The sequence below is a fragment of the Dermacentor albipictus genome, chromosome 9 (assembly GCF_038994185.2).
Source record: "Dermacentor albipictus isolate Rhodes 1998 colony chromosome 9, USDA_Dalb.pri_finalv2, whole genome shotgun sequence".
NCBI classification, from domain to species: domain Eukaryota; kingdom Metazoa; phylum Arthropoda; class Arachnida; order Ixodida; family Ixodidae; genus Dermacentor; species Dermacentor albipictus.
In genome coordinates this window covers 104,935,979-104,962,901 of record NC_091829.1, presented here as the reverse complement: position 1 = coordinate 104,962,901, position 26,923 = coordinate 104,935,979, and the positions used below count along the sequence as shown (strand labels likewise).

Sequence of the window (26,923 nt, the reverse complement as noted above, 5' to 3'; positions counted from 1 at the left end):
CAGAGCAGTTATCAAAACGATGAGCGGCGACGGAAACAACAACCTCAGTGTGCACAACCGCGACGGCTCAGGCAATGCTGGCCACAGCGGTTCCTGCCCAAAGTTATGGCATACCGTGTCTAATTGTCTTGAACTCAAGCTTGCCATGTAGTGCATTACTCAATCATGGAAAGCTAGGTCACATTGGTCCATCACATAAGGTGATACCGCAGCTTCACTCGCCAGCCATCTTCACAGAGTGTATCGCAGTCTAATTCTTAGGGTTTCGCCTCCCACATGGGAGCCTTTTTCACACTGAGTGAGTACCGGCACACTGAGTACTTTTTATGTACCACTTATGGCGTAATTAATAGGCATACACGAGCGAAGGCAGGCATTCGTTGCGAATGAATGCGTGTGGTGTGGGTTGGGTGATCAATGGCTGAAAATAAAGGTTTAAAAATACTGTGAAGTATTAGTCTAGGCACGCGGTAGTGGGAGACTCCGCAATAATTTGGACCACCTGGGTGTGAAGTACTCGCAAATTGAGAGTAGCAACAGCAGAAAAGAGTGCGGCTGGCCTCGGCAAGAGGAAGAACATAAAAACAAGCCTAGCTCGTGCATCGGTAAAAACGGGCTCCCACAGAGGGCTCATTCGAATGCCGGCACAATTAGGGCCACTGAGCCTACGGAACCCACATCTACGCGTTAGGCACGCTTTACCGGGCATCCACTTTCGGGACAGAGTGCCCCTCGAGTGATCTGTCCGACACGAGATTTCAGAGCGGCCTGCTGCCGTCTTCCGAGTTGTGGGCTGCCCACCTTTTCATGCTCTGAGCTGCGGCATCTGCTCTGACACGTCACTCATAACTCTAACCGCGAATGTTGGACCTCAAAGATTCTACTATTCTCAGCAACGTCGAGACTTCAACAGAAATCTCGTGCGACTCCATAGTTTTTTCCACTATTTCGGAACAACAATGCATACGTGGATTCAGTTAAAGATGTTTTTTTTGTGTTTATATGAGCTCTAATATAATTGTCCACTGCTTCCTATCCTATAATTGTCCACTGCTTCCAAATTTAAGGGTCCCAACCATCCCATATCCGCGAGACAGGACTGCTCTTGGGCTGTCTAAAAGAGCCGCACATCGCATATGTGTGTGTGACGGGTGTGAATTAAAAAATACAGGCTTATGGCAATTGGAAATTAACTGGGGTTGACCGGCTAAGCGCAGCAACAAATGGTAGATGGAGAACGCGCACGCGAAAGAGAAACGCGTGAGACACGTCTGGCTGAACGCAATGCAGCAAAAGAAGGTAATGCCAAAGTTGATGCCGAAGTGCTAGCTAGAATACACGCAGAAAGGCAAGTGCTCGAGCTGAAGTTGCGTGAGCTAAATGCGACAGCCCGTAGCATTACTGAGCAACTTACAGGGGTGTGCACATAAGCCCTGCGCAGAGCTACCAAACTCCGCATTATATAAACCCAGCGGTTACTTCAGCACGCGATCAACTCTATGAATATATTGAACGATTTGAGCACCTCACTACGAACGAAGGCTGGCCACAAGACTAATGGTCTCTTTAGCTAAGCCCTTGTTTTTACCGGCAAACTATAAATGTTGGTGCCAGAATGGCATCCATTATGCAACGCCAGAAACGCTTTTACAACACGTCAGGTTCACGGAGGAACGCTATTCGAACAAGTTGCCCTCGGCAAAACCCGATAACTCAGAAACCGGCACACTATTCGCCGGACGTCTTTTCGAATATTTTGACCACTGGCAACAAGTTCCCAAGATGGACTGGACATATGATGCTGTGCGAGACACGATTGTCTCGAAACAGTTTCTGATGAGTTGCCATATGAAGGTGGCAGTGTTCGTGAGAGAAAGGAATTGTGACGGACTTGACATGCTAGCAGATACTCATTACTTGATGGCACAGCGTTTAGTCGATCTTGGCTAAGGTAAGGATGACAGAGAACTTAGCAAGCCACCAGATCAAGCTCAGGCCTCTAAGAGAACTGAAGGAAAACCCGTGCGGCTTTCTTTATGGGAAACGCAGTCACAGACCTGCAGATTGCTGCACGAACACAAAGGATCCAAATACAAAGACTTTTCTGTGGAAAGTGCCACCGCATTGGTCATAAGACAGGAGGCTGTCCCAAAGAGGCGAGAAGTACGGAGGAGGCTCGTGCTCGATACAGCAAGCAGATGTGTGCAAGGCAGTTAACGACGAGGTGCATACCTTGTGTCGAGTTCCCGGAAGTTCTGAACGCGGGAGTACGCAAACGCATAAATGAAAAGTGAACGGTATGCCTAACGGCGAATGTGTATTTCACCGTCCCGATAATGTCCAGCGAGATACGATATGTGACTCGATTAGTGTCAAAAGGTCTCTCGTACCAGACAAAAAGCTCACAGGGAAAATTTCCTCGGTCTGACTTCTGGACAGAAGGCTTGAAACTACACGAAGGGGCCATAGAGATCATTTCACCATGTTTCGAAGAGAAGACCCCGATCATATACATGGACAATTCCTGATATCACGTTGTTTTCGGAAACGTGAAAGGTGTCGGGGAAGTTTCAGATCCTGACAGTGAATTGAAAAGACGTCTTCATACCTTGAACGCTTCGGAGGAATCATTTAGAGCAAAAGGTTACAGCTGTTCTGCCAATTTATCCTTCGCTACTAAACTTTATCATCGGCTGCTACAGAAACCGGTGAGATAGTTGGAAGAGGCAATAACAATCAGATAGGCAACATTAAGTTCGCGTCTTGTACCAGAATCAGGTATAAACCCCCTGGACACGAGCCCAATCGACTTGAGCCCCAGGCAAAGGGATGACCACAGTCTACGGAAATGCCTTGAAGCAGTTTACAAAAAGATGAAGACTAGGTTCACCAACGTCCAGTTCGCTGTAAAGAAGAGAATTCTTTACCGAATGTACACACTAGCCGTCACAAAAAATTTCACACTCTGTTCGCCTGCCACATGCGATTCTCACCAGTTCATAGTCAAGTGAAGTTTATTTCCAATAAGACCGAGTCGGGGGTTCTTGGGCGCAAAGATGTCACAGACATTTTGAGAGTGCCCAAGGACCCATTAAATGGCGGCAGGCAGATAGCAAAAATAATCACCTGAAACACCGTGTGTGGCATGCAATATAGTTCACGCAACGCGACTCTTCTAGTGTACCAAATAAATGTACCTAATACAGTTGTCACACAATCCTTGCAAACACTTGTGCAAAGGCAACAAAACTAATGTTATACCTAAAATGTAATATATATAAAAATAACAAAAGAAATATCTTGGTGTCTGAGTGGTTCCTATACGTTTAAAAGCATAGTTCGCACATGTTTCTTAAGTTTTCATTCAGGCAGTTCGAAATTAGTACAAGTTAAAGATCTGTACAGTAATGGTGGTATCTGGTATTGAAGAAGACGTTCTCCGTGACGTGCAAGCGGAAAAGGTACAAATATGGATAGATCTCGGGGAAAGTATTGGAGGGAGCTGCGAAATGAACGTCGATAAAGCTCGTTTTCTTTGTATAAAGTAGTAATTCATGTGTATAAAGATCACTTATTCTAGTAATATTTTGATCTATGAACAACTGATGAGAATGTGGTTCGCGAGGGTGCCCATAAAATTTTCGAATATTCTTAAGAACCTTCTTCTGCAACGCCTCGAGCCTGTTTAGATTTTGAGCAGATGTTTTTGCCCATACTAGCGCGGAGTAAGACAAGCGATAGTAGAAGTGGCCGTAATATATAACTTTCTTTAGCCATAATGACACTAAATTTAACTAAATTATAATACCCTGTACAGGCTGCCTACAGCTTTGTCCAATTCAGAAGCAAGCTGTGACACATGGGTATTTCACGGCATGTTTTCCTGGAACCAAACACCTAGAAATTTTTGCGTGCGCACCCACTCTAATGTTTTGTCTTCAAAGGGGAATTTCAGATTAATACAAGGTTTGTTCGTAGGCCTAAAAATAAGCGACTTGACCGATGTAGTTGCGCAAAGCTCCGCCAGGGCACTCAATGCAACGTGTTATTTATTGACATTTTTCCTGTACTGCTTAAGTTGCGTCCTTAAGCTGTGGGTCCCGCCTATGTAGACGTACAGGCAGTCTTCACATGGTACAATATATGCAACGTCTGAGAACGTGCCCTTGTCTACCCGGTCCTTCACATTGACTACTATCACGCCTGAGTTTCCGTCACGGAACATGTGCTACCTGTACGTCACATGATCGCCATGAGTCAATGAAGTAGCCAGGGCATCCGTTGACAGCTAGGTCCAGCCATATAATTATACTGTTTCTCACACGGTCTTCCACTCTTCCCCTCTTCTGCAGAAGACAGTGGATAATGGATCTTCTTGCGGTACTGAGAGCACTGAATTGTGGTAGAGGCAGCGTTTAGGGTCAATGGGCTTTTGAAACACACCGAACGACAAACGAGACTCATCGCGTTTCACAAGAGTGTCGGCGTACCATAGTTCACCTTTAGAGTCTGCTTCTACAGTCTACTTGTTTGCTTCTTCCTTACAATGCAGCAAGCTTCAGTCGAAAATTTTATAGCGTATAGGCGATAGTTTAGTATACTTAGGTTTGAAGCGCACATTGGCGTGAAAAGAGTCTCGCCGGGTGTATTGCCTTCAAAGCAGAACGCCTATTGAGAATGCCATAAGTTCAGATAGCCAGGCGTTTAAAAACAAGCGGCCGTGACTTCGTTGATTTACAGCGGCACAGGAAAGTTGGCTCTTGCTTATTCGCTGGTCGAAGAATGCGACTGCTACATTTTTGGGTCCTGAATAGGCAGCCGGCACGATCGGCTTCCCACACTGCAACCCGGCGCTTTGAAATTAGGCCCCAGAGATCCCGATTGAGGCCGGCTAGTGTTGCCTGAATATATGACTTTTGAACATCCTTTACTACCACTGTAGCGCAGATTTAGAGACTGCGTATGCGCTGGTAATTCGCACAGTTTCATGTACTTGAACTGCGCCTCGATTAACTTCGAATAAAGTTTCTATTTAAATTAAAATACATTGTTTCAAGGGACACTAAAGGAAAATGTCAAGTAAAGCTAGATTCAAAGATTAGCATTTTGTAATGAAGAATCCATCTGCCTTGTAACGTAAAACTATATCAACGTGTTCTTTATTTGAATTTCCTGACGTCAAGATTTCGTAACTGCGGACGCAAGCATTGGGTGGTAACCACAGCGTTCTCAACGGTCTGATCAACCGCTCTCGTTTATAGGAGGTCCCCTTTGATTTTTATATCGAATAGCCTTTCCTGTATAAAGCTTTTTTTCTTATCTAACTGGATTACAACAAGCGAGAGGCGCTAACAAGATGCGTTCAAGTGGAGAGGGTTTTTTCTGGGGCCAAGCGAGCGCAGTGAATATAGGTAACCTGATGAGGAGTGTGGCGCCGGCGTCTGCTATTGTTCCGCTTCCCCTTACTTAGCTTGCGATGGCCGGACGAAAGCCACGGCGGCGTGCGACGGAACGCTAACAATGCCACCAAAACGGATCCATAGCAAACAAGAGCTGGCATAGTAATGTCGTATACATGCCGAAAGGGATCGACAACGTTATGCTGCCGCGCAAAAAGATTTATTATACGCCAATAAACCTATGCCGTCCGGCAAGTGCGGAGTGGCAGGGCCTAGTAAATCAGCGTGTAGGCATCTTCCATTCCTTTCGGCAGAGGGTAGTCTAGACTGCTCAGAAAAAAGGCAGGTTTGTTTTGCAAATAATTCATCTTTAACATGTACACATCACGCTGAAGCGGTAAGCTTACGCGGCTTTGTGACGTCGCATTACAGACAGGTGAAGTAGGCGCAGCCCGAAAACTGTTGACCAATAGCAGGAAATTAATGGCAAAGAGGCGTCAAATCAGACAACTATTTTCCTTTTGCTCGGTGGTCTATTCCGGCATAAGTAGTGTGTACACGTCATATCAGATGGGGCGGCTGAATCGTGGTTTTCGTGGCATCGCGTGACAGGCGGGCGATGGGGGGGGGGGGGGGGCGTAAATAATTTTTAACCAATCATCGACGGCTCATTGTAAAATTGGAATAGAAAAGCTTGGAATAGTTTTAAGTTATAGCACCCCACCACCTGTAGTAAGAACAGTATTAGGCGAGAACAAGATCACATTTGAAGCAGTGTCACCTGTGGTAGACTACAGCAATTCTCATGTGACATTACCTACTGGCTGATTGGCGCAGAGCTGCAGAAAGGATGGTAACATTGATGTTTGGTTAACTCGATGGTTTCGGCGTGGGTGGTTCAAATTTAGCAACGCCAACGTGATTTTTGGCCGTGTAACCCATTGCCTTGACATATGTAAACCTACCACCAAGAACTAATTTAACTGCCATATGAGTAAAGCTTTGAAAAATTAGTCTGCGAAGCGATAAGACCGCACTTGAAGGGCAACATTCTTAAAGAAATCAGTATGTTAATAATTTATCTATGGTGACGGAGGCGAGATGTAGGTGAAGGATGTATGTTCAGAATATTTACAAAGAAAGGTAGGAGAAAAGATGTCTGGCCCACCCCACGTTCAAGTGCCCTCATCGTTGTCTTCGTTGCTCTGGCAAGCATCCCGTTCATCTGTGTACGAATGGCTCTGTAACATCATCCTCCAACACCGGAAGTGCCATCCTGGTGCTTTCTATGAAGACGTGGAACTAGCAGCGCACTATCGTTTTAGTTGGGAAGCATGACCATCAGTTGGTGGCGAGGATGTCGAAGAAGCATGACCCCAGGGTGTAATCTCGTAATTGACGTCACCGAGCTTACGCAGCGCTTTGTAGGGCTACCGCTGTAACGTCAGAGGAGCTTCGCTGATAGGCCAACTTGGCGCCAGGGCGACCATATAGGACCAGAGATCTAGGCGCTAATTGCACGCTTCTGGGTGGGCTTTCGCAAAAAACTTTTTAGGGATTCTTGCGAAGCAGAGAGTCAGCTGTCAGCAATTTCACGAGCTGTACGGGCTCTGGTAACGACATCACTGGCGTATTCATTAGAAGAGTTAGGAGCCGAAGGAAGGAGAATCTCGAATGACGGTGCAAGATGTAGGCCAAACATTAAATAAAACGGGAATATCCAGCGGTGTCATGCTGTGACGACTTGATGCGAAAGTACCAGTATGTAAGGAGCTTTCCCAGTCATGGTGACCAGCTGACATGGGCATGGCGAGCACCTCAATCAGCGTTCGGTTCAGACGCTTGGTTACTTCAGTCGCATGTGTATGATAAACAGTGGTGAACTTTTCTGTGGTGGAACAGGCGGGAAAGGTGTGATGTGAAACTTTTGAGACGAAGTACCTCCCGTGATAATGAGGAGCTGCAGAAATAATTCGTGGAGGCAAAAGTAAGCGACGTCTGTAGAACAGAGAGCAGGCAATGTCCTAGTGATTGCGAAGCGCGTGGCGCGGTCTGTCGCAGCCGCAGTCCATCTGTTTTGCAAAAAGTACATCGCGAAAGCTGAAGGCCGACGTGGAAGGATGGCTTTGAAGGAATAGAAGTGAGTTTTAACTGCTCAGCCAGCAGCGCTGATGGGCGCTAGCGGCATTGGTAGCGTTTACAAGCAGCGACGTAGTGGTGCGCAGAACGATACACGCCAGGCCAGAAAAACCGACACCGGATGCGGCGTAAGTACGCGAGGCGCCTAAGTGATCGGCAGTCGGTACTTTGTGAAGCTGGTACTTGTGAAGTGTAGGTGGCGAGTTTGAGCAAGCGGAAATTTTGGGCCATCTGAGCTGAATTTACGACGATAGAGAACGTTGTCAAGTAGTTCGGACAGGCCAACAGAATGGTCTGCTGACGGAGTGGCTATACAGTCAATAATAAGCCGTAAACGCATGTTTCGTCGCTTCTGGGTACAAATATCATGCACAGCAAGGATGGACTATACAAAGGCGTCTGAGTCAGGGTGAATGAGTGTGGGAGCATTCACACGGTGACGTGAAATGCAATCTGTGTCTTGGTGTAATCGCTCAGACTGGACAACGCACGAGTACTCATGGATCCTCGGTACCCAGAGCCGAGTCGTCCAGACGGATTCTTAACTACAATAGCCAGCCGAGGGCGTGATAGTCTGATCACAATGAGAAAGTTCGGTCCAACAAGTAACGTCTAAATTCGGCGATAGCCCACACTGAAGCCAGGCACACGCATTCAGTGACAGAAAGTTCCGTTCTGACGTCGAAAGAAGGCGACTGGCGCAGGCGATTACGCCTTCCTTGCCATGCAGTTTTTAGTCAACGACAGCCGCAACTCCACGACCTCTGTTATTGGTGCGAACTTCTGTTGGCGCTGAGGCGTTGAACTTGGTGGGATTCGTGATGGTGTGTGCATATGGGCCAGCACAGAAAACAGCTGCTTGTTCGGGACCCCACACGAAGGGAACATCCTTCTTGAAGTGTTCAATAAGAGCGAGGGAGACGTCTGCGAAGCTTCGGATAAAGTGACGAAAGTAGGAACATAGTCCTGCGAAACTTCGGGCGGCTATGGCTGAGCACAGCGCGGGAATGTTACACTGCTCGCACCTTTTCGGAGTCTGGTTGAGCACCGACAGCACTGACAAGGTCACCGAGCATAGTTACCTGGCGTCGCAGGAAATGGTACTTGGGAGAGCCCAGCTAAAGCGCGGCTCTACGGAAAACGGCATGAACCGCTGATAAACGCGTGAGGTGGCTCTCAAACATAAAGCAATAGACAGTGACATAGTCAAAATAGTGTTGGAATATGAACCACTCAAATCCAAGTAGCTGATGGTCTGTCATATGTTCGAAGTTGTTGGGGGACATCGGACAACGTTATAGACTTAAATTTCAGGTCGATGATTGCGCCGCGTTGGTCTAGGAAGACCATGCCGAGAATAACGCCTCGTCAGCACTGTTGGAGGAAAACGAACGTCGCAAGGTAGGTCCGGTCATGAAGTATGTGTCCTCCTGAACTCCAAATTGAAAGCCGTGATTTGACTTTCATCATTTGCGTGACAATAAGCAACGACCGAGTAGTCAGCTTCGGTATTCACTAGAGCGGTTACCACGTCCCTGTCGAGAATCAAGTCGAGGTCAGTGGCTCTTTGTCTTGCGTTTCAAGTAGGTCTTGGTGTAGGATCACGGCTGCATCGCACTGACCTGTTGATGGTGCGTGACGTCACCACATCTGTTTTCGTTGGTGTATTCTTTGCTTCTACGCTTCGTTGGAATCGTAGCGTCTCATTGAAATGCCGATACAGTCTTTTCAGCGGCTTCGTTGATGGCGGAGCACCTTCATCAGTTCTACGAAGGGAAACTGCACCTCCATCGGTTGCAGCTTTTAGTTTTTCGAATATGGTCTTGCAGAACGACCCTGGGCTAGGCCGGAGTATGGTCGCCGTTGCACCGACAGGTAGCCTTAGCGGTCTGGTGACGCCGAACGGAACAGTCGTCGAGGGCTACATTGAGTTGTGGCGAAGTAGTCGGCAATATCGCGAGGACGTTCACCTTTCTGCGGAAGCGACGCGTTCACGGAGAACCCTCGTAGTCCCATCTCCCAGTAATGGGCACCGGCGGTAAACATGGCCGCTTCCCGGCAGTGACAGCACAATTGCTGGATGCAGGAGGCATGTCAAATGTCTGTCTCCCTCGGGACGTTGCTTTGGTCAACATGCAGGTGCGGTAGCGGTGGCGGTGGTGGTGGCGCCAGGCTACAGAATCAGGGCGTCATGCCGTGCTTGCATGGGCACGAAGAGGAAGCGTGACGGCCGACTACAGCCGCGCAGGTCATTGTATCCTGCTGAGGCTGCGGCCATCCAGGAACTGTCAGCAATTGCTGGGTTTCCTCTAGGACTAGACCAGCAGTCGAATTCACTATAGACTCCGACACTGGGAACATCTTCCGTAGTTGCTCTCGAACAATTGACCTCATGGTTTCCCGGAGAACATTGAAGCGGAGTGCTTGAACGTCTGTGCCTTCTAGTGTCGAGCGGCGATCGTACTGTCTTGTACGCGTTTCTAACGAATTTTCAGTTGTCGTAGCCTCCGTTAGAAATTCTGCTAAGTTCTTGGGCGGTTCGCACATAAATCCGGTAAAGAGCTCTTGCTTTACCCCACGTATGAGGAACGAAATTTTCTTCTCCTCAGGCATGTTGGGTGAACGAGACAAAACAGGCACGTCACCTTCTCGGGGAAGGTCGATATGTTGTCTTTCGGCAGCTTCATGCGGGTTCCTAGCAGAGGTTGGGCTCTCCTTTTGTGTAGGATGCTCGTGAAAGTATGCAGGTAGCTGTGCCGAAAAGGCCCCATGTCATCAAGGTCGATTCCTGGTTCGCAAACCACATAATGGCGACTTCTTCTATGGCGAAGTACACATACTGCGGCTTGCCAACGGAGTTCTAGTTATTGGAAGCAATGACCCTTTCGTATGTTTCCAGCCAGTTTTCCGGGTGTTCAAAGAATCATCCGGGAATTCGTGCCAGTTCCATGGGCTGTTGCAGCACTATGGGGGACGCTGGGGTGGTTATTGTAGTTCTTGAGCTGGCCATAATCTTCTTGGCCGTCTCATATATGAGCCGATGCTCCGCGGCTATTTTCTGCAAGCTGCTGCTTTCTCGACGGTCCGAGCCCAAGGTGTCGCGGTCTTCGGTTTGGGCCTTGGATCAAGGCTTTCCAAGGGCGTTCGGTTCATAGACGCACAAACACGTTCACCCGATGTCACGTAGTAGGGGCGGAGAAGAACACAGCAGGCACATTGTGACTAACTTAACTTTCTTTTTCTTAGTCAAAACTGTGCCCCGAAAAATTCAAGTTACACCCAAAGCACAACGATAGATGCGAGCACAGTCGGTGATCGTCGGAATTTCACCAACTGGTCAAGCGCGTCAGCATTTGTGCATCACTCGTCGAAGGTTCCCGTATAATCGCTGATGCCCGCGCGGCTTCCAGAAGCTACTGCACAATTCGTGTCATGCATGTAAGCTGATAATACAAGATCTCGCGATGACATACACAACAGATGTGTTTAGCAATAACATTCGCGCAAGTTACAAACCATGCAGGCGCGCCTTGCGCTGACCGATAATGTTTCCCATTTGTTGCCCAGTTAACAGCGGTCGCCAGAGAAGATAAACAAATGCACGTTTCAGTATCAACGTTTCTCGAACATGCGTCACGAGCATGCAGGATATAAGATGCTGGAATTTGACGTGGATCGTGTGCCAAGCGCGCGTTTGTGTGTGCATAACGAGTGTTTACACAATAAATCATGCGTTTTGGTGAGTACTTGTGCGTTATTTCTTTGTGCGTCTTTTTTTAGCCGTCTTTCGCCCGTTCTGTGCAAACCTGTGGGTTTCTGTCGTGTTCGTGCTGTGTGAATACCTACCAACTAGCTCAAATCAATGCATTTCCGCAAAAAAATGGAAAGAAAAAGTACTGCTTCCCACGATGAAAACGACGTTCACTGCATGGTTTCGCCGTCTTTTCCCCTGGTCTACCGTAACGAGCATCATCCAACAAGCCAAGAAGCAGCTAGAGCATTGAACGTTGAAGGGCCTCGTCAAGATAGGCGCCACCTTGGTCTGCACAAGATATAGCCCTATAGAGCCTTATAAGGCTTCCTGCATCGCGCAAGGTTACATTGGAGCTTGTAATTTTCTTTTTTTAGTATTCCCATACAATGACTCAAGGCAAACTTCTTCGGGAAAGAAATATGCTCTAGCGACAGTCCATCGTATAAACCGAATCAATATACTCACGCATTCAGTTTGAATTCTACGATCATGGCATAATTTCTGATGTAGCTTGCGAAGTCTTTCTCGATGACTTCGTGCAGTTCTCTCTCCACGTCTTCTGTGGAGATGACGCGGCCACCTTGGGAATCCACAAGACGGCGCAGGTTTTGACTTACGTCGGTGGCCGGTGACTCGCCAACCAACGCGGTGGATCCCGGGAAATGGGCGCCCAGGTTTACTGGGATGTCGATCGTCCCCTCTTTGTTGAGCCCCAACTGATGGCTCAGTGTCGGTGTAGACGAAGTCCACGTAAGAAACAGCAGCAGTGAGAGTGGCACCACGAAATATGCTATGAGGACACCCCAGCTCCGCAAGAGGCTTGAAAGCCGCTTTCTGAAGAGGGCACCGAACGATCTGGCCATCGTGCTCCGTTTTGTAATTGGTTTGCAAACACCGTCGATGTCTTTTCCTGCAAGTTGTGCATGGCATTTGTTTATTATTCCAGTACGCTAAGTATAACTAACACGACAGAGAAGAGCCATTGATATGACACTATGTGCAAAACATTTAACAGTTCCTGCTTTTACAGTATGAGGTATGAGACAAAAACTAAACGAAATATTAGGTTATGCAGAGAAGTCTGCGATTACAGCAAGCAATATAGAACAATGCTTATTTCTGTGCTGCTTAAATTTGCCTATGCTGTTTAAGAACTCGTGGAAGCCCAGGCCTAGAGTAGTTGCAGGTGATGCCGTGGCTGATGCCACTGATTTGATTTGCGTTGTAGGTAAGAATTAGAAAATAAAGCAGCCTGTCAATGTGGAGCATCAAGTTTATTACTGCTATGAAGTCTATGGAAGAAGTACTCCGGAGAAATGATCACCTGCTTACGTAAATCAGCGAGATAGCTTAGCGTGAAACAGGCTTGAACGAGGTAATCTTCGAGGGTGTACGCTAAACGCATGTTATATTATTATTTTTAGTATTAGTAGTAGTAGTAGTAAATATATATATTGGTGGTCAAATATTATAAAACGAAAAAAGGTATTCTGAAGCAATTTAAGTCAAACCAATACACTCATTGACTACGAAATCTCCTTTCGTATTTCACGATTGTCAAAACCTACAAGCATTTTTCGAAGCAACAGACATTGAACTTGTGTCGATTAGCCCCAGTAATCATGAATTCTATTTCACATCAAATAAAATTAGAATCGCTTGTTCACATTTATTTGTGGCTACGGAGAGCACATACGCCCGTACACAAAAAGTAGTCATATTACCACCTATCAAAAATTATATCAATTCAATTAAAACTTTATTTACTGACCAGTTCGGAAGTGAAGCATCTTTCTCTTTACCAAACATACTAGCATGGCTCTACATTGGCTTTAAAGCACCTCAATCAGAGTTTTACGGCATCAAGTACAGCTCATCAAAGCGACACGGTGGGCTTTGTGGGGTCACACTGGTTAGAAATGGATCCCAAGCCGAAGGTAACGAGCACGCAATTCGGGACAAGAACTTGACTTCAAGAAAGTGTGACGCAAAGGTAAACCTATACACGAGCATACTTCGATGTTGATTCCGTTGGCGTTTTTTGTCACGACAAACATTTCCGTAAGCTTCCTAAATTTTGTGAAAAACGACAAAGATCGGCTAATAAGGAACACCTCCATCGGTACGTGTGTGCCTCAAAGGTGGCTTGCTTGAAAATCAACGCTGTCGAACTCCTAAAAGTGCGAAAAGCATCCTCTATCGAGCAATTGCTCAAGGACACTGCAAAATGATCAATGTCCCTTCATTGCAGAGCACATCTTGTTTTGTGAAAAACCTTTTGCTTTTCAAAGGCATCAAACCCATTCGCTTGCTCTTCCAGAAGAGGTACAGACTAGCTAATGACTGCCATATCGAATATGTCCACGAATTCAAATTCCGATGAAAAGCAAGAGCCACCCAATTGATGGACGTTGTAGTGATACCGGTATGGTCTCCTAGACCATACCATGTTGCTGGCTGATAGCTGCCACTCCTATTCAATAGTATTTTCAGCGGAGATATCTTGAAAGAGATGAAACCTTGCTTTTCTCATAGGTCCATAGGACACAACTAGCAGCGCTGGTAGGAGGGAGCCATATTTCGCGGGAAATAACGACTGGTAGAAAGAGGGGACGAGATAGCGATATATTGGCAACACTATAAGAAAAACCTAGCAATAATGTTGGTTTCGTATGGCAATTTTTGCGCGGCACGCTTGCCGCCAGTGTAGCTTCGTCACACTTTCATCAGCTACCCCGTCATCAGAGCAGCAGTCCCGGTGCAAAGACCGCCGACAAACGATGATTGGCCTATAGATTAGAAACGCTTGCTCTCCTAAACGCCGCTGCGTCCGTTAAAGTCTAAACTGTAGAAAAATCTATAAAAAGACCACAAGGCTTTTTAGAGCCATTATACTCAAGTCCTAACTTTAACGTTTCAGATTGCAGAAGGTGCAAGTTTTTTTCGGCACATTCTTTAGCGAAACCTCACCCGCTGAGTGTGCTGGTGAGGACAGCTACAACGCGTAGCATGGAGTTTACACTACCAGACGTATCGAGCGTAAAACAGGCAAACACTACAGCAAAGAACAAGTAAAAATATTATTTTCGTATGGCAATTTTTTTTCACAAGTAGACGAACAATTTGCATGACACGCCATGCACGACAGATGGCCAATCAAGAATCTTGTGTCCCAAGTGGACAGGTTACAGCTGTGCTACCGATGTAGATGTCCTGACAGGGATGCTCATCCGATTCACCAATGCCATGGGCTCCCTTTATAAGAATATCTTTCAAATTTGTAGATATATGTTGCACTCGGACATCGAATTGACCTTGCACATGGGCCTTTTCTGGCCCATAGATATAGACAGCCTTCGCGATCCTCGCTCCTTCAATTTCTTAAAAAAACACGTTTGACATTATATACTATTTAACATTTCAAAGTTATTCAAGTTCCATGACGGGCCTACATCATAGTTAGCATGTTTCCTTTAAGCATCAGTTTTGAAACTTCCAACTAGTTGAACATCCCACTTTCGCAAGCCAGAGTGTTGGGATCAACGGAATAAGCCACTGGCGTTTCTTTGTTTTCGCATGCAGACCCGCTGTATCTGACCTGTACCTGACTGAGCCTGCTGCACACAATTCAGTTTATACGCAATGTGTAGGTTGGAAGCCCACTCAAGTAACGACAATATTAGCTCCACTTCCGCTACTTTTATGCTGACGATAATCTCAAACCTGTATTGTTTCATTTCTAGCGCGATTCACACATTAGTTATTCGTTGCTTCAGTGCTATCGATTCTTTCAAACCTGTTCACTTGTAGCGTACTTTGCAATGTACTTATTTTTTTATTTATTTCAGTACCTTCAGGGCCCAAAGGCGTTAGAGAATGCAGAAGAAAAATAATTACTTATTATTATTATTGTTAGCGGCTAGTGCATACAATAATAACCGTCGACAGCGGATTTTAATGTAGAATACATTGAAATGGTGACAACGGAGGTGGGCAAGTTGTTCTCTTCCTTCGATGTCTTTGGCAAGAATGAACCAGAAAAGTAGTATGGCAAAAGGAACTCCTACTTTATGACAGTGATCAGTACGACAATGAAAATAGGATTACTCATTATAAAGTTCATTTTTCAGAAGTGTATTATGAAAGATTTTAGGTAATAAAAATAAACAAAACACTTTTCTGTGCAGATCGACGTTAAGATGTTTCAAAGTGTGTTTCATCGATGATCCGCGTAAAAAGCAAGTATATATTGACAGAATGAAATGGGCAATAGGATATTAAATTTATTCTAATTGGTTAATGGTATCCCACAAAGCACATGCATATTTAAGCTTATTCATTACAAGTAATTTGTATAATCTTAATTTTAGAGAAGATGGTGCTTTTGAAATCTTGCGGCATAAGTCTGTTGGTATGAGCAAACCCATGTTAACGACGTAGTCGGCATGGGCTTGCCAAAAATGTTAGCTGTTAGGTGAACACTTATATCTACACTGTAGCCTTGTCTAGTACAGAGCCATCCATGTGATAAAGAGGTGGATCGCAGCTAAAATGCTTTAGGGAGGTTCTCATTACGATGCATTTTTCAGTGTTCAAATCCATGTTCAAATGTATCAGTTGCATGTCCTACTGATACAAGTAAGAACACGCGCTCCTCTAGCTCACAATGAAAATTAGTCTTATGCCTAAAATAGACACTGTGCGATCGCGCTGTTCAGTAGCAATGATATGCTGAATTTCAGTTGTGCAGTGCCAGCGGGACTACAACAGCGGCCATTGGGAGACCGCATTGAGGGAAGCTTTCATTGTGGCGTCCAACGGTGTGGATGCTCTGATTTGTGTTGGTATTGTGAATGGTGAGTGTTATAATATATGAACATACTTAGCCAGCGTACTTGCCTACTTTTACTTAGCCTAGACGGTCGTACAGACCCTGTTTGAGCTTGATCATTAAGGTGGGGTTGTATTTATTTGCAATGAGTCACGTACCATGAACAAGTAAACAAAAGCGCTTTAGCCAATAAAGGCTGTTGATATCAAGTTCAGCTATGTCTGGTAAAAATACAAGGGGCAGAGTTGTGTGAGTTTTACAGCGGAAGCCAAAAGTGATTTCCAGTGCAAATCAAGGAACTCAGACCCACAACTTTAGCAACTATGACCATTGACGTAAAACGAGGAAGTACGCCCGTCAGTCTGCTTCTTCGTCAAGTTCGATGGGCAAAGCGGCAGCTACTTCCGCAAATCAGCAATGAGCTCAATGCATGTGAACTGAACCAAGAAAAAGTCCGAGAACTTTGGTAGGTTTAGTCGACAAGAGTAATGGCGGACATAGGATGGTGGTGGGCTGCTGGCGTTTGAACATGCTAACTTTGTGAGACTGCTTTCCACTGCCAATAGTTGACAATGTGTTGGATCACGTAGCACAAACGAACTTGTTCACCTCGGATGACTAGGCGCGTGATCAATTTAGATTCCTCTTGGTGCGCCGAGCATCTAAAAGCCAGTATTTAGAGTTCGTGATGGACACTGAGAGAAATTGCATAGTATTTGGTATTTTCACGCTGTTCTTATCCTCGTTGCTAATCCTATATTACAAATTTTGTGCATGTTGTAACAGGAGGTCCCCCTGACAGTTTTTACTTTGGGACCTCCTTCTGTATTACATTTTCTTTATAATTGTATTGTATTGTGTAATAATAATAAACTTCAAACAAAAAAAACAAAAAAAATATTGGTCTACTTGTTTGCCAATAAAGAGGTGTCAACGTGTACGTGGGCCAAATTCTGCCGCCCACAGAAACTGGGTAAACGAGAACCTGTCCTTTGTGAGGCGCACAACCTCCAAAGCGGCCTTCCAAGACCAGAAGAAGTGCATTTCTGAATGCGTTCTCACAATTCCAGCGTGGTCGTCAATCGCCGTGCGAAACGCCAGTGGTATTTTCTCGTCCCTGTGTTGAAGCAAAGTTAAAGCTATTGCTTTGGGACAAGAAAGGCGGGTTCGTGTAAGAGCACAACAGAGCCGAAGAGGTTGTCACCCAGCATTTTTGCCACGCACTTGAAGAAAGACTGTCATGGATAAAAAAAACTACGAAGACCTGTGTACTTCTGACTGTGTGAACTTGAGCGACGTGAGAGTCCATAAAGAAGAGTGCGGGCGTTAGTTTAGCGGTATTTTTCAGTGCAAAACCCAAAAGGTTGGGTGCCCACTTAGAACCATAATTTCTGAGCGTGGAACCGGTCAGTTGCTGAAACACTCCTTATGTACGGTCTCCGAACGCTATGCATCAACGAACCTTATCTGCTACGAAGTGCTTGCGAGTTGACTAACCACTTCAAGGAGAACAACGAATCAACCCTTTCAGGGTTTTCCATCAACATGAAAGACGTTTACTACACAATGACGTTTACTACACAATGCCACACGCCTCGCCGTGCCTTGCCGTAAACTATTGGCAGGGCCGGAAGCGTTAACTTGCATATTCCTTCAGGATCAGCATCGAAACCTCCATTGAATGTTTGATGTGCTACCTGCTTTCCACTGTCATCCCTGCCAACGAGGAAGCGCCTGTCCAAAAAAAAGGCACTTGCATCGGTTCTTGTTTAGCACTCATGTTTAGTGACCTCCTTTTCGCAAATCTGGACAGGTGCCTTCATGCTGAACTATCCGGGTCCGACGTGCGTTCTGTTTTCTGGTATGTATACGATTCTTTAATGGCGGCCAAAAAGACAGATGGTAACCCTGCTTCTCAGTCAACGCCATCGTCACCGCTCTCGCCCTGTTCTGTGCGATTTTACCACTCACCAGTGACCTCCAAAATGATCTAGTGTTGAGGTGTTTAGAAACTAATCTAACCTTTCTTGGCGAGCCCGTTTGTTGGCAATACTCACCACGCTCAGCAGTAGGACTACTCCACTTCAACTCTACCCTCTCAAAACTCAATAGGCGAGCCGCACCGCCGCACTAAAAAGGAATTTTCAAGTTCGTGAATCCACAAGGTTGACTGAATCTTCAAAACTCAAGATGACGTTCTGAGCAGTATTTGCACTTAAGTCATGCTGCATCGCGCCACTTTAATGCGAGTTGCCCCTCTTGCCGCTTGGAGAGCTGTGCGTCCTAGTCAATTAACGTTTTATATTATGGGCGGAAAGTGCCATTTGGAAGCTCTTTAATTTGTGGTCTCGGTGATCAAGCAGCACTCGTCAGAGGTAGTCGTTCGCCATAGATCCTGCGTCCAAAGCTAATGATGGCACCTGCGACGGTAGAGACGGCTGGCTGCGTACGTGTCCCAAGGGTGGGTTTTTTGGAAAGGACTGTGGATGGGAGGCCTGGCTCCCTTATCTACTTTCTACTTCTCCACTCTACTCTAATCTATTTCTCTACTCTGTACCAGACGATCTCATTACAGTTGAGTTGCGCTAAACTTTTTGTTATACATCTTTATATGTTTCATGATCTAGTGCCTGAGTGGTCAACAAGTGCATTAGGTTTGGGCCAATAAGATAATTGCTGTCGGAAAAACTTATTCCTAAAATGAAAAATAATGTCATACCTTCAACTGCATGTTCTCGCTCTTTCCCGCCTGGGACCCAGTCCAAGTTTATCCTGTAGGAAAAACACAGGCCAATCATTTTGTCATACTGCCGCTTGGGAAGATGTGAACATTGATATTGTGGAACCTTTAGATTTTTTTAAAGAAGCTGTTTGTATCCCTCTCCAATTCCTTACTTTGCATCGTTGGGCTGTTTAAAGCGAAAGAAAAACGCCACATTCTAGACTGCTCTAATAAGCGGCCCATGCTTATTATGTTTGCATAAGGTGTATAGAGCATGAAAAATGCTTTCTGGTAATTCTCAAAGAACTATATTACACGTGTCTGTTGAAATGGGTGGGCAAAAATTTTCGCTGCCTTGATATTCACAACTGCATGATTGGCGTGTTCACTTCGTATTGTTATTAACCAGTTGTCCTGCTGATGTGGAAAAGACTGAACTGTACTGCAGAGAGGAGGAGGCAGAAGTGATTTCTACCGTTCGCCATCTTTGCTGTTGCTTCCATATTTTAGCTTATTTACAGATGGTGTAAATAAACTCCGTTTCCTGAAGATCTGCCCGCGACATGTGGGTTGAGGGGCGGGGTATATCACAAGCACATCAGGGAACTTCAGTGGTCCATTCAGTCCTGCCGACTGAGAGGTCGGCTGCTTCGGGTTCAGCTACCACAACACCGATTGTCTTCCCCACATTCCGATATCCTGGCACTGTCTGCGGCACTAATATCATTGTGGGAGTCTGGCCGATCGGATTTGAGCGTGCCAGTAAGAACAAAAGGTGGGACCCAGCTATAGTGTTCCCGAACATCATCTATTACCTAAATGAAACAACAGGTGTTTCCGACCATGTGTGTTTCGAACACACAAGGTCGGAAACACCAAATGATACACCTGCTAACGAAACTACCGGAACACTTTGAGAAGCCAGTTGGGCGATTTCGATTTGCCTAGAAGGAACCGTGGAGCCGCGTCCAAACATCTACTGAACCATACATTGTCTACTTTCAAGACAAGCCCTCTGTCAGGCGTTGGATGGCAGGACATCCACAGCTGACAAAGGCTGCCAAATTTTTAAAGGTACCCCCGACGATGCCTTTAATTTACTCGTATACAAGGACAACTCGACCGTTGACGACATATCAAAGTGCACCGGCGCTTTGAAGAAAAGAGACGCCTGTCTAACAGCAATTCGTCCTGCTAGGTAATACCACCGCTACCTGATCGTGGGAAGACGTCCAGCTCCCTGCACAAAAACTTGCTGTGTGTTATCTGGTGCGAAATTTTGACTGCGTCTCTATCAGTTCCTAAGAGCCGTTCCTATGACGAGTCCCACCGGCAGTATCGTTGATTTAAGCGGTCATACACGAAGAGTGGGTAAACGCGGGCATTCGTCCAATCTGTGCTGTAAGCGGCCCTACGGTGGGCAATTCCGCTCGATCTTCCCGCCCACAACTGACCTATCCCGGGTGCCGCGGCTCAAGGAAGTGGAGCGCACATGATGACAATCCAATGTGTTTTAACTGCAATGAGATTGCAAGTAAAGCGCTATTGTAGCTAATGTAGGCATTCCTGTTCTGCTCCCCCGTACAGCTTCCACCTGGAAGACAGCTGGTTCTCGTCCTTTCACGAGTGCAATGACCCACCGCTTTATGCTATTCCTGCTTCGGCTCCACTCTACGACTTCCACTCGCTGTCTCCACAGCGTCGCCGTCCCTCTTCGGGAAAGTTACCAGTGGAGCTCCTAGAGGTGATGCTCGATTGGCCAACCAACCAGAAAATACTCGGTTGACCTTGGCCTCCAGACACAATTATTTAGACGTGTCAGTGGATGGTGTGCACGTTTCGTTGCTCATAGGCACGACGGCATAATAATCGGTTATGATGGCTCGCCTTTTCCTCTCCGCGAGGCTTTGCGCTCACTGTGTCGCCTGTCGTTCCTGCTCCCAACGGTGGCACATCCTCTGTTGTTGGCATGGATGCTGCTCGTGCGAGCTTCGCTAGCCACCAGACATCAGTTCTATTCGCCATTCTGCGCCAGAATCCACATGAAGTCATCTTCAGCCATGATTCCCTAAGTACCCATCCTGACCTCATCGGCGGCTGCCCTGACCTTCTACAGTTACTTCTTTCGGTGCCCTATCTCAGCACCTACACATCACCACGCGTATGTGTAGTCGAGTTTGTTGGCCTTCGACCAGTTAACGCAACCTTAGTTACATTGACATCAGATTCCCTGCTTTGTGAAGGCCCCTATGTGATATCTCCTTGCCTAGGCAATCTTTTGTCAAGACGTATAGTTCTTGTTTTCTTTCTTTCGGCTGCTTCGGTGAACTGGCCATGTATGCCTGTTCTGAACTGTGGACTCGCCCCACAGTTCCCTCCTGGGGGTATCACGTGGGGATGTATAGAGCATTTGGACACAAACGGCCCTACGATAATTACTATGAATGCTCCGCAGTCTTCAGGAAACCCTAACACCAATACTTCATCTGACACCCATTTTGACGCAATCATTGCCACAGACCTGACCGCTGACCAATCTGACAACCTTAGTGGCTTGCGAGTCGCTTACAGCGACGCTTTCGATTGTCCTTCACCCCATCTCTGCAAGAGAAATATTGTGATTGATTGCCCTGACAGCAGAAATGTCAGTCCCATCCATAAGTGCCCTTATTGATCGGCTGCAACTGAACGCGGCTCAATCCAAATGGAAGTAGAGAAATTGCTTAACAAGGACATCATCGAACCATCTATGAGGCCTAGACCTTCATAAATGGTGCTTGTCAGAAGAAAAAAAACATCTGGAAGCTCTGCATCGACTGTCGGCATGTAATCACGAATATTAGGCGTGTACCCTGTAACATTACCTGACCACGCCCTCTATACTCTGGTTGACGCGCAGTACCTTCTTTCTACACACCTTTGGTCCGGCTATTCAAAAAACTCCATTGACAAAAAAGAAGAAAGGACACCGCCTTTAAAACACCCCATGGCTTATACTTGCTCAAAGTTATACCATTTGGCTTCTGTAATGCCCCAGCAACACTCGAATGAACAATGGATTCCTTTTGCAGTCGAAAGTTGTCTACGTGTCACCGCTACCCAGATGACGTTGTCGTTTTCTCTACATTTCCAAGCCATCTACATTAACTCTTGACTATTATGCGCGTTCTTCGCGACACAGGTCTTGAACCTTACCGTGCCAAATGCCGCTTCGGCCGCCAAAAGATCACTGTACTTGGCGATCTTTTCGATTTTACGATCATACAGTCTGACCCCGTCAAAAATAGCGCCGTTATCAACTTTGCGACATCTCGTTATAATCAGGACGTCCGTTCGTTTTCTTACCTTTCGTCATATTTTTGGCTTCTTGTCAAATATCTTGCATAAATACCACTGCCCCTCACCTGCCTTCTTAAAGAAGACGTGGCTTCATCCTGGGGTCCTGAACAAGCCTTGACCTTCTCACAGCAGGACTACTGACGTCACCACCACTTTTCCCTCATTTCGACGAATCTAATGCCACGAAGATCGGTGCCGATACCAGTGGCCACGCAAGTGGCACAGTTAAAGCCTAGCGCCAGCGTAGTCAGGACTACACAACTGTTTATGCCGGGTGTCTCATTTCCACTGCTGAGAGAAAAGTTCTGTCAAAGCGAGTAAGAGTGAGCCTTGGTATTGTTTGGGCCATCGCCGAATTCCTCCCTTACCTCTATGGCCTACCCTTCACCGTGGTTACTGGCCACCATGCCCTCTGCTGGTTGTCTTCTCCCCAAAGATCACACTAGCCCACTTTGTCGCTGGACGCTTCGACTTCAGGAATACTCATATACCGTAGTTTACAAGCATCGCCGCTAGCACCAGCATGCCAACTGCCTCTCCGGATATCCTGAAGATCCACCATTCACTGTTCTCACTGCCTACAGCCCTTCCATCTGTCAACTCTTCGACACACCTGCTGATCAAAACCTTGATGCGCCTCTAAGTAAAAGCATGAAAAATTTGTACTTCCGCACTCTTGATCCTTCCATCCACCTTTTCGTACTCTAGACTTACACGTTATATTGCCGTAGTTTACTCTGTGACAGTCCTGACCTGTGGTTTGTCCCCCATGTTCACTTCCATTTCGTTGTCCTGGCGCAGGTTGACGATGCACCAAATGCCAGATATCTTTGTGTGCCATGCACACATGATCACGCACATCGCAGTTTCTATTAGCCTTGGATGTCCCGTTCACTTCACCAGTACGAGGGCTCGCACGACCTTTCTCAGCACTTGATAAACACTTGCAGCTGCAGGCCACCTTAAGCCCCTGAACATTCCGTGCAAATCATTTCGATGTATTTTGTCCGTGTCTGTTAGTGCCTTTGGAAGTAAATAGATCGCCGTTGGCACGAAATATTCAATGTGGTTTCGTATTACGCGTGCACTTCCCTCTAGCTGTGCAAGAGACGTTGCATATTTCTTGCTGCATAACGTCATACACTAGTATGGGGCTCCTCGACAACTTCTGACTGGGGCGGACATTTTTACGGCTTGAGCGCATGAAAAGGGACGAGATACCGAAGTACGACTAGGACACAGCGCAGACAGTTTCTGTACAGGGCGATGAATGACATTGTAAAATCCTGCACGACGCAACATAAATTGGCTACTGCCTACTACCCACAGGCGAGGGGCTTGTAAGAAAGGCTGAACCGAAGACTTACCGATATGTTGACCATGTACGTTTCCGGCTACCACAAGCAATGAGACGCTGCGTTGTCCTTTTTGACATTTGCGGGCCGCATTTCTAGGCATGAGCCCGCTGGCGTTTTTCCCTTTTTTATGAGATGCGGAAGTAACCCTGTATTACTTATGAACACCCTGGTGCCTTCTTCTCAGTGCCCATCCACTGGATAGGCTCGGGAGACTATAGACGTCCTTCATCGAGGCAACGGTGACACCAATGCTTGCAATCCCGAGCTCTTCAAGGGAGCTTTCGAGTGCCATGAACATATCAGGGAATTCTTTGTTGTCCAATGTGCCCAGTGCGATGGACACCTCTGCCTGCTTGTCGTCATCGACAATTGCTGCAGGTGCAGCATGGCGGACGATGTTCATGACGTCATCGAGTTTGAATTCATTCGCCACCTTGGCGAAAGTCAGCTTATATCCGACACCTGCGTGCACCACAACACACAGTCAGGGACGAATTGTCGTTACACGGCTCGTATACACGGATATGGTTTCAACAGTCAAATTGGCTCAACATAGCTGCGGAGCATACCCTACTGAGCGCGAGCCTGGTAATGTCACTTCCTCTTATCACTAGGAGATCTCTGACGAAACTCTTCTACGTAAATAGGTTCAACTCGGAAGAATTAGTGGGCCAGCGGACACAAAGTACGTGTAACACGGTATGGCTTGCACAGTGATTAGCGCTAGTGAAATATAAACATTCGCATGATTAACTTTTTACGGACAATAAATACCCCAAAATGATCATTTCTTATCTAAATATATAACACACACCGAGGATAAGGAGGATCAATGAAAACAAAAAAATGCTTTGGGGTAATATCATGGCAACAGAGGGGGGGGGGGGGGGGGGGGGCGAGGCACGAGGCAAATTTTCTAAGTGGACTTTACTCAAAGCCACTCCTGGCCATGTTTCGAACACGTAAAGGTAGTTATTATCATGTAATCCCTAGATGTGCTGTCGCGCTCAATACCTCCCTCAATAATTCAATTTCGCGCTCAATAACTGCACTCTCGCACTCGTACAGCATTGGTGATGTGCATCGGGCTCATGCAAATTCCCAAAGGAGATGCAATTTCGGGCGCTACGGTCTTGTGACTCACTTGCTTGTATTTTGTACTTGTTTAGAAGCATTCAGTTGCGAACTTTGCGGTGGGCCAGCAATGGATGACATTTGTTGCCCAGCGGCCATTGCTACCCAGACGCATTTGGAGCAAAGGTGGGTGTCGAGCAATTACCTGTTATCGTGCCGACACTTGTAAAAACGACCGGTTGCGCACTGGAGCTGTGGTCGATGTGATGTCGAAATTCCAAGGAGCACGAAATGATTGCCACTCTGACAAAGATCGCAGAATCATTTATTCCTTCGTGCTTTCAACAAGTGCTGCGGCTGTTCCTACGCGTTGTCCCGACATAAAAAGAAGGGTGGCAGCTTACACGTTCCATAAAATGCAGGTACTCAATTGGCTCTTAGCGCCGATATATGCTTAGTCTCCCTTCAGCGAATGGGGCAGGGGGGCCATAAGGCGTACACCCTCATACACGCGCATGATATACTGGTATGTCATATGAAGCCAAGAGAATGACGCCGACAAACACTACATATATATCATCAGCCTGGCTACGTCCACTGCAGGGTTAAAGCCTCTCCCATACATCTCCAATTACCCGGGTCATGTGCTAATTGTACCGATGTCCCTGCAAACTACTTACACTCATCCGCTCACCTAAGTTTCTGCCACCACCTGCTACGCTTCCCTTCCCTCGGAATCCAGCCAGTAACGCTTATTGTCCATCGGTTATCTTCCCTTCTCATCACATGTCCTGACCATTTATTATGCGAAGCACACTAGCCGCACAACCACGCTCTTCCTTGCTGCGCCGCGCGCGGCCGCGTAGCTACCATATGACGTCATAACAGCTGCAAAGCGGAGGCTCAACTCGTGCGCTCGCTTGCGGCCGCGTAGCTACATAGCCGGGTCTCAGCTCGTGCGCTCGCCTGCGGTCGCACAGATGGTACTGCGGCCTAACTCCCGCTCCTCCCGCTATGGCACTGACGTCACAACAGCTGCAAACCGGGCTCAACTCTTGCGCTCTCCTGCGGTCGCACAGCCGGTTCTGCGGCCAAACTCCCGTTTCTCCCGCTAGGGCACTGGTGTCATAACAGCTGCATAAAAGAGCGGCGCGCTCTCGTCGTGCTAAGGTTAAGCCCAGTATGCTTCGCATCCTGGGCTTAACCTTAGCTAAGCCACAGCCATTTTCTTTCTTGATTTCAACTGAGATGTCAATAACTCGCGTTTGTTCGCTCACCGAATCTGCTCTTTTCTTATCCCTTAATGTTACACCCATCACTTTTCTTTCCAGAGCTCGTTGCGTCGTCCTCAGTTTAAGTAGAACCCTTTTCGCAAGCCTCCAGGTTTCTGCCCATACGTGAGTACTGGTAAGGAACAGCTGTTATGCACTTTTCTCTTGAGGGATAATGGCTACCTGCTGGTCATGATCTGAAAATGCCTGCCAAACACACCCAAGCCCATTCTTACTTTTTTTATTATTTTAGTCTCATGATCCGGATCCGCTGTCACGACCTGCCCTAAGTAGATGTATTCGCTTACAACTTCCAACGCCCCGCTACCTATCGTAAACTGCTGTTCTCTTCCGGGACTGTTAAACATTACTTTAGTTTTCTGCAGATTAATTTTTAGACCCACACTTCTGCTTTGCCTCTCCAGGTAAGTGAGAATGCATTAAAATTGGCCCCCTGAATTACTAAGCAAGGCAGCAGCATCAGCAAATCGCAAGTTACTAAGGTATTCTCCATTTACTCTTATCCCCTATTCTTCCCAATCCAGTTCTCTGAATACCTCCTGTAAACATGCCGTGAGTAGCATCGGAGAGATCATGTCGCCCTGCCTGAGGCATATATATATATATATATATATATATATATATATATATCCTTGAAATAGTCAGCCCACTGACCGAAACTGTTCGGTAATGAAACCAGTGAAGTCATGCTTCTCATCTTGAGTGTTTCACATCAGCTGCCGTGGCCATGGGTGGTGGCACTGGCTATTAATCCGAGGGTTACATTTAGTAGATAAACTTCAATACCCCATAAAGCGCATGGGGAAACGCTGTCGCGGTAGCTCAATTGGTAAGAGGATCGCTTGCGTCATGCAAAGATGTGGGTTTCGTATCCAGCCTACGGGCACTTGTGTTTTTATCGACTGTCATGTCCACTCAGCAACTACAATTTACCCCAAGTTGTAGCTCCTGGCATTGGTTACTATCTTCCTATACATATATATATATTGTACTGAAGGCACTGGGCAGTGGGCAT

General features: G+C 46.6%; 1 protein-coding gene across 5 annotated transcripts in view; it reads right to left on the bottom strand.

Annotated features, from left to right (window-relative positions):
• The window catches only part of LOC135907196 (phospholipid-transporting ATPase ABCA3-like), a 248,818-nt gene that overhangs the window by 57,992 nt on the left and 163,903 nt on the right, over positions 1-26,923 (bottom strand). For all 5 annotated transcript variants that reach the window (XM_070525186.1, XM_065438880.1, XM_065438883.1 and 2 more), the window contains one exon: positions 11,758-12,202. In XM_070525186.1, coding sequence (XP_070381287.1) covers positions 11,758-12,202 — 445 coding nt within the window. The remainder of the gene's footprint in view (positions 1-11,757; positions 12,203-26,923) is intronic.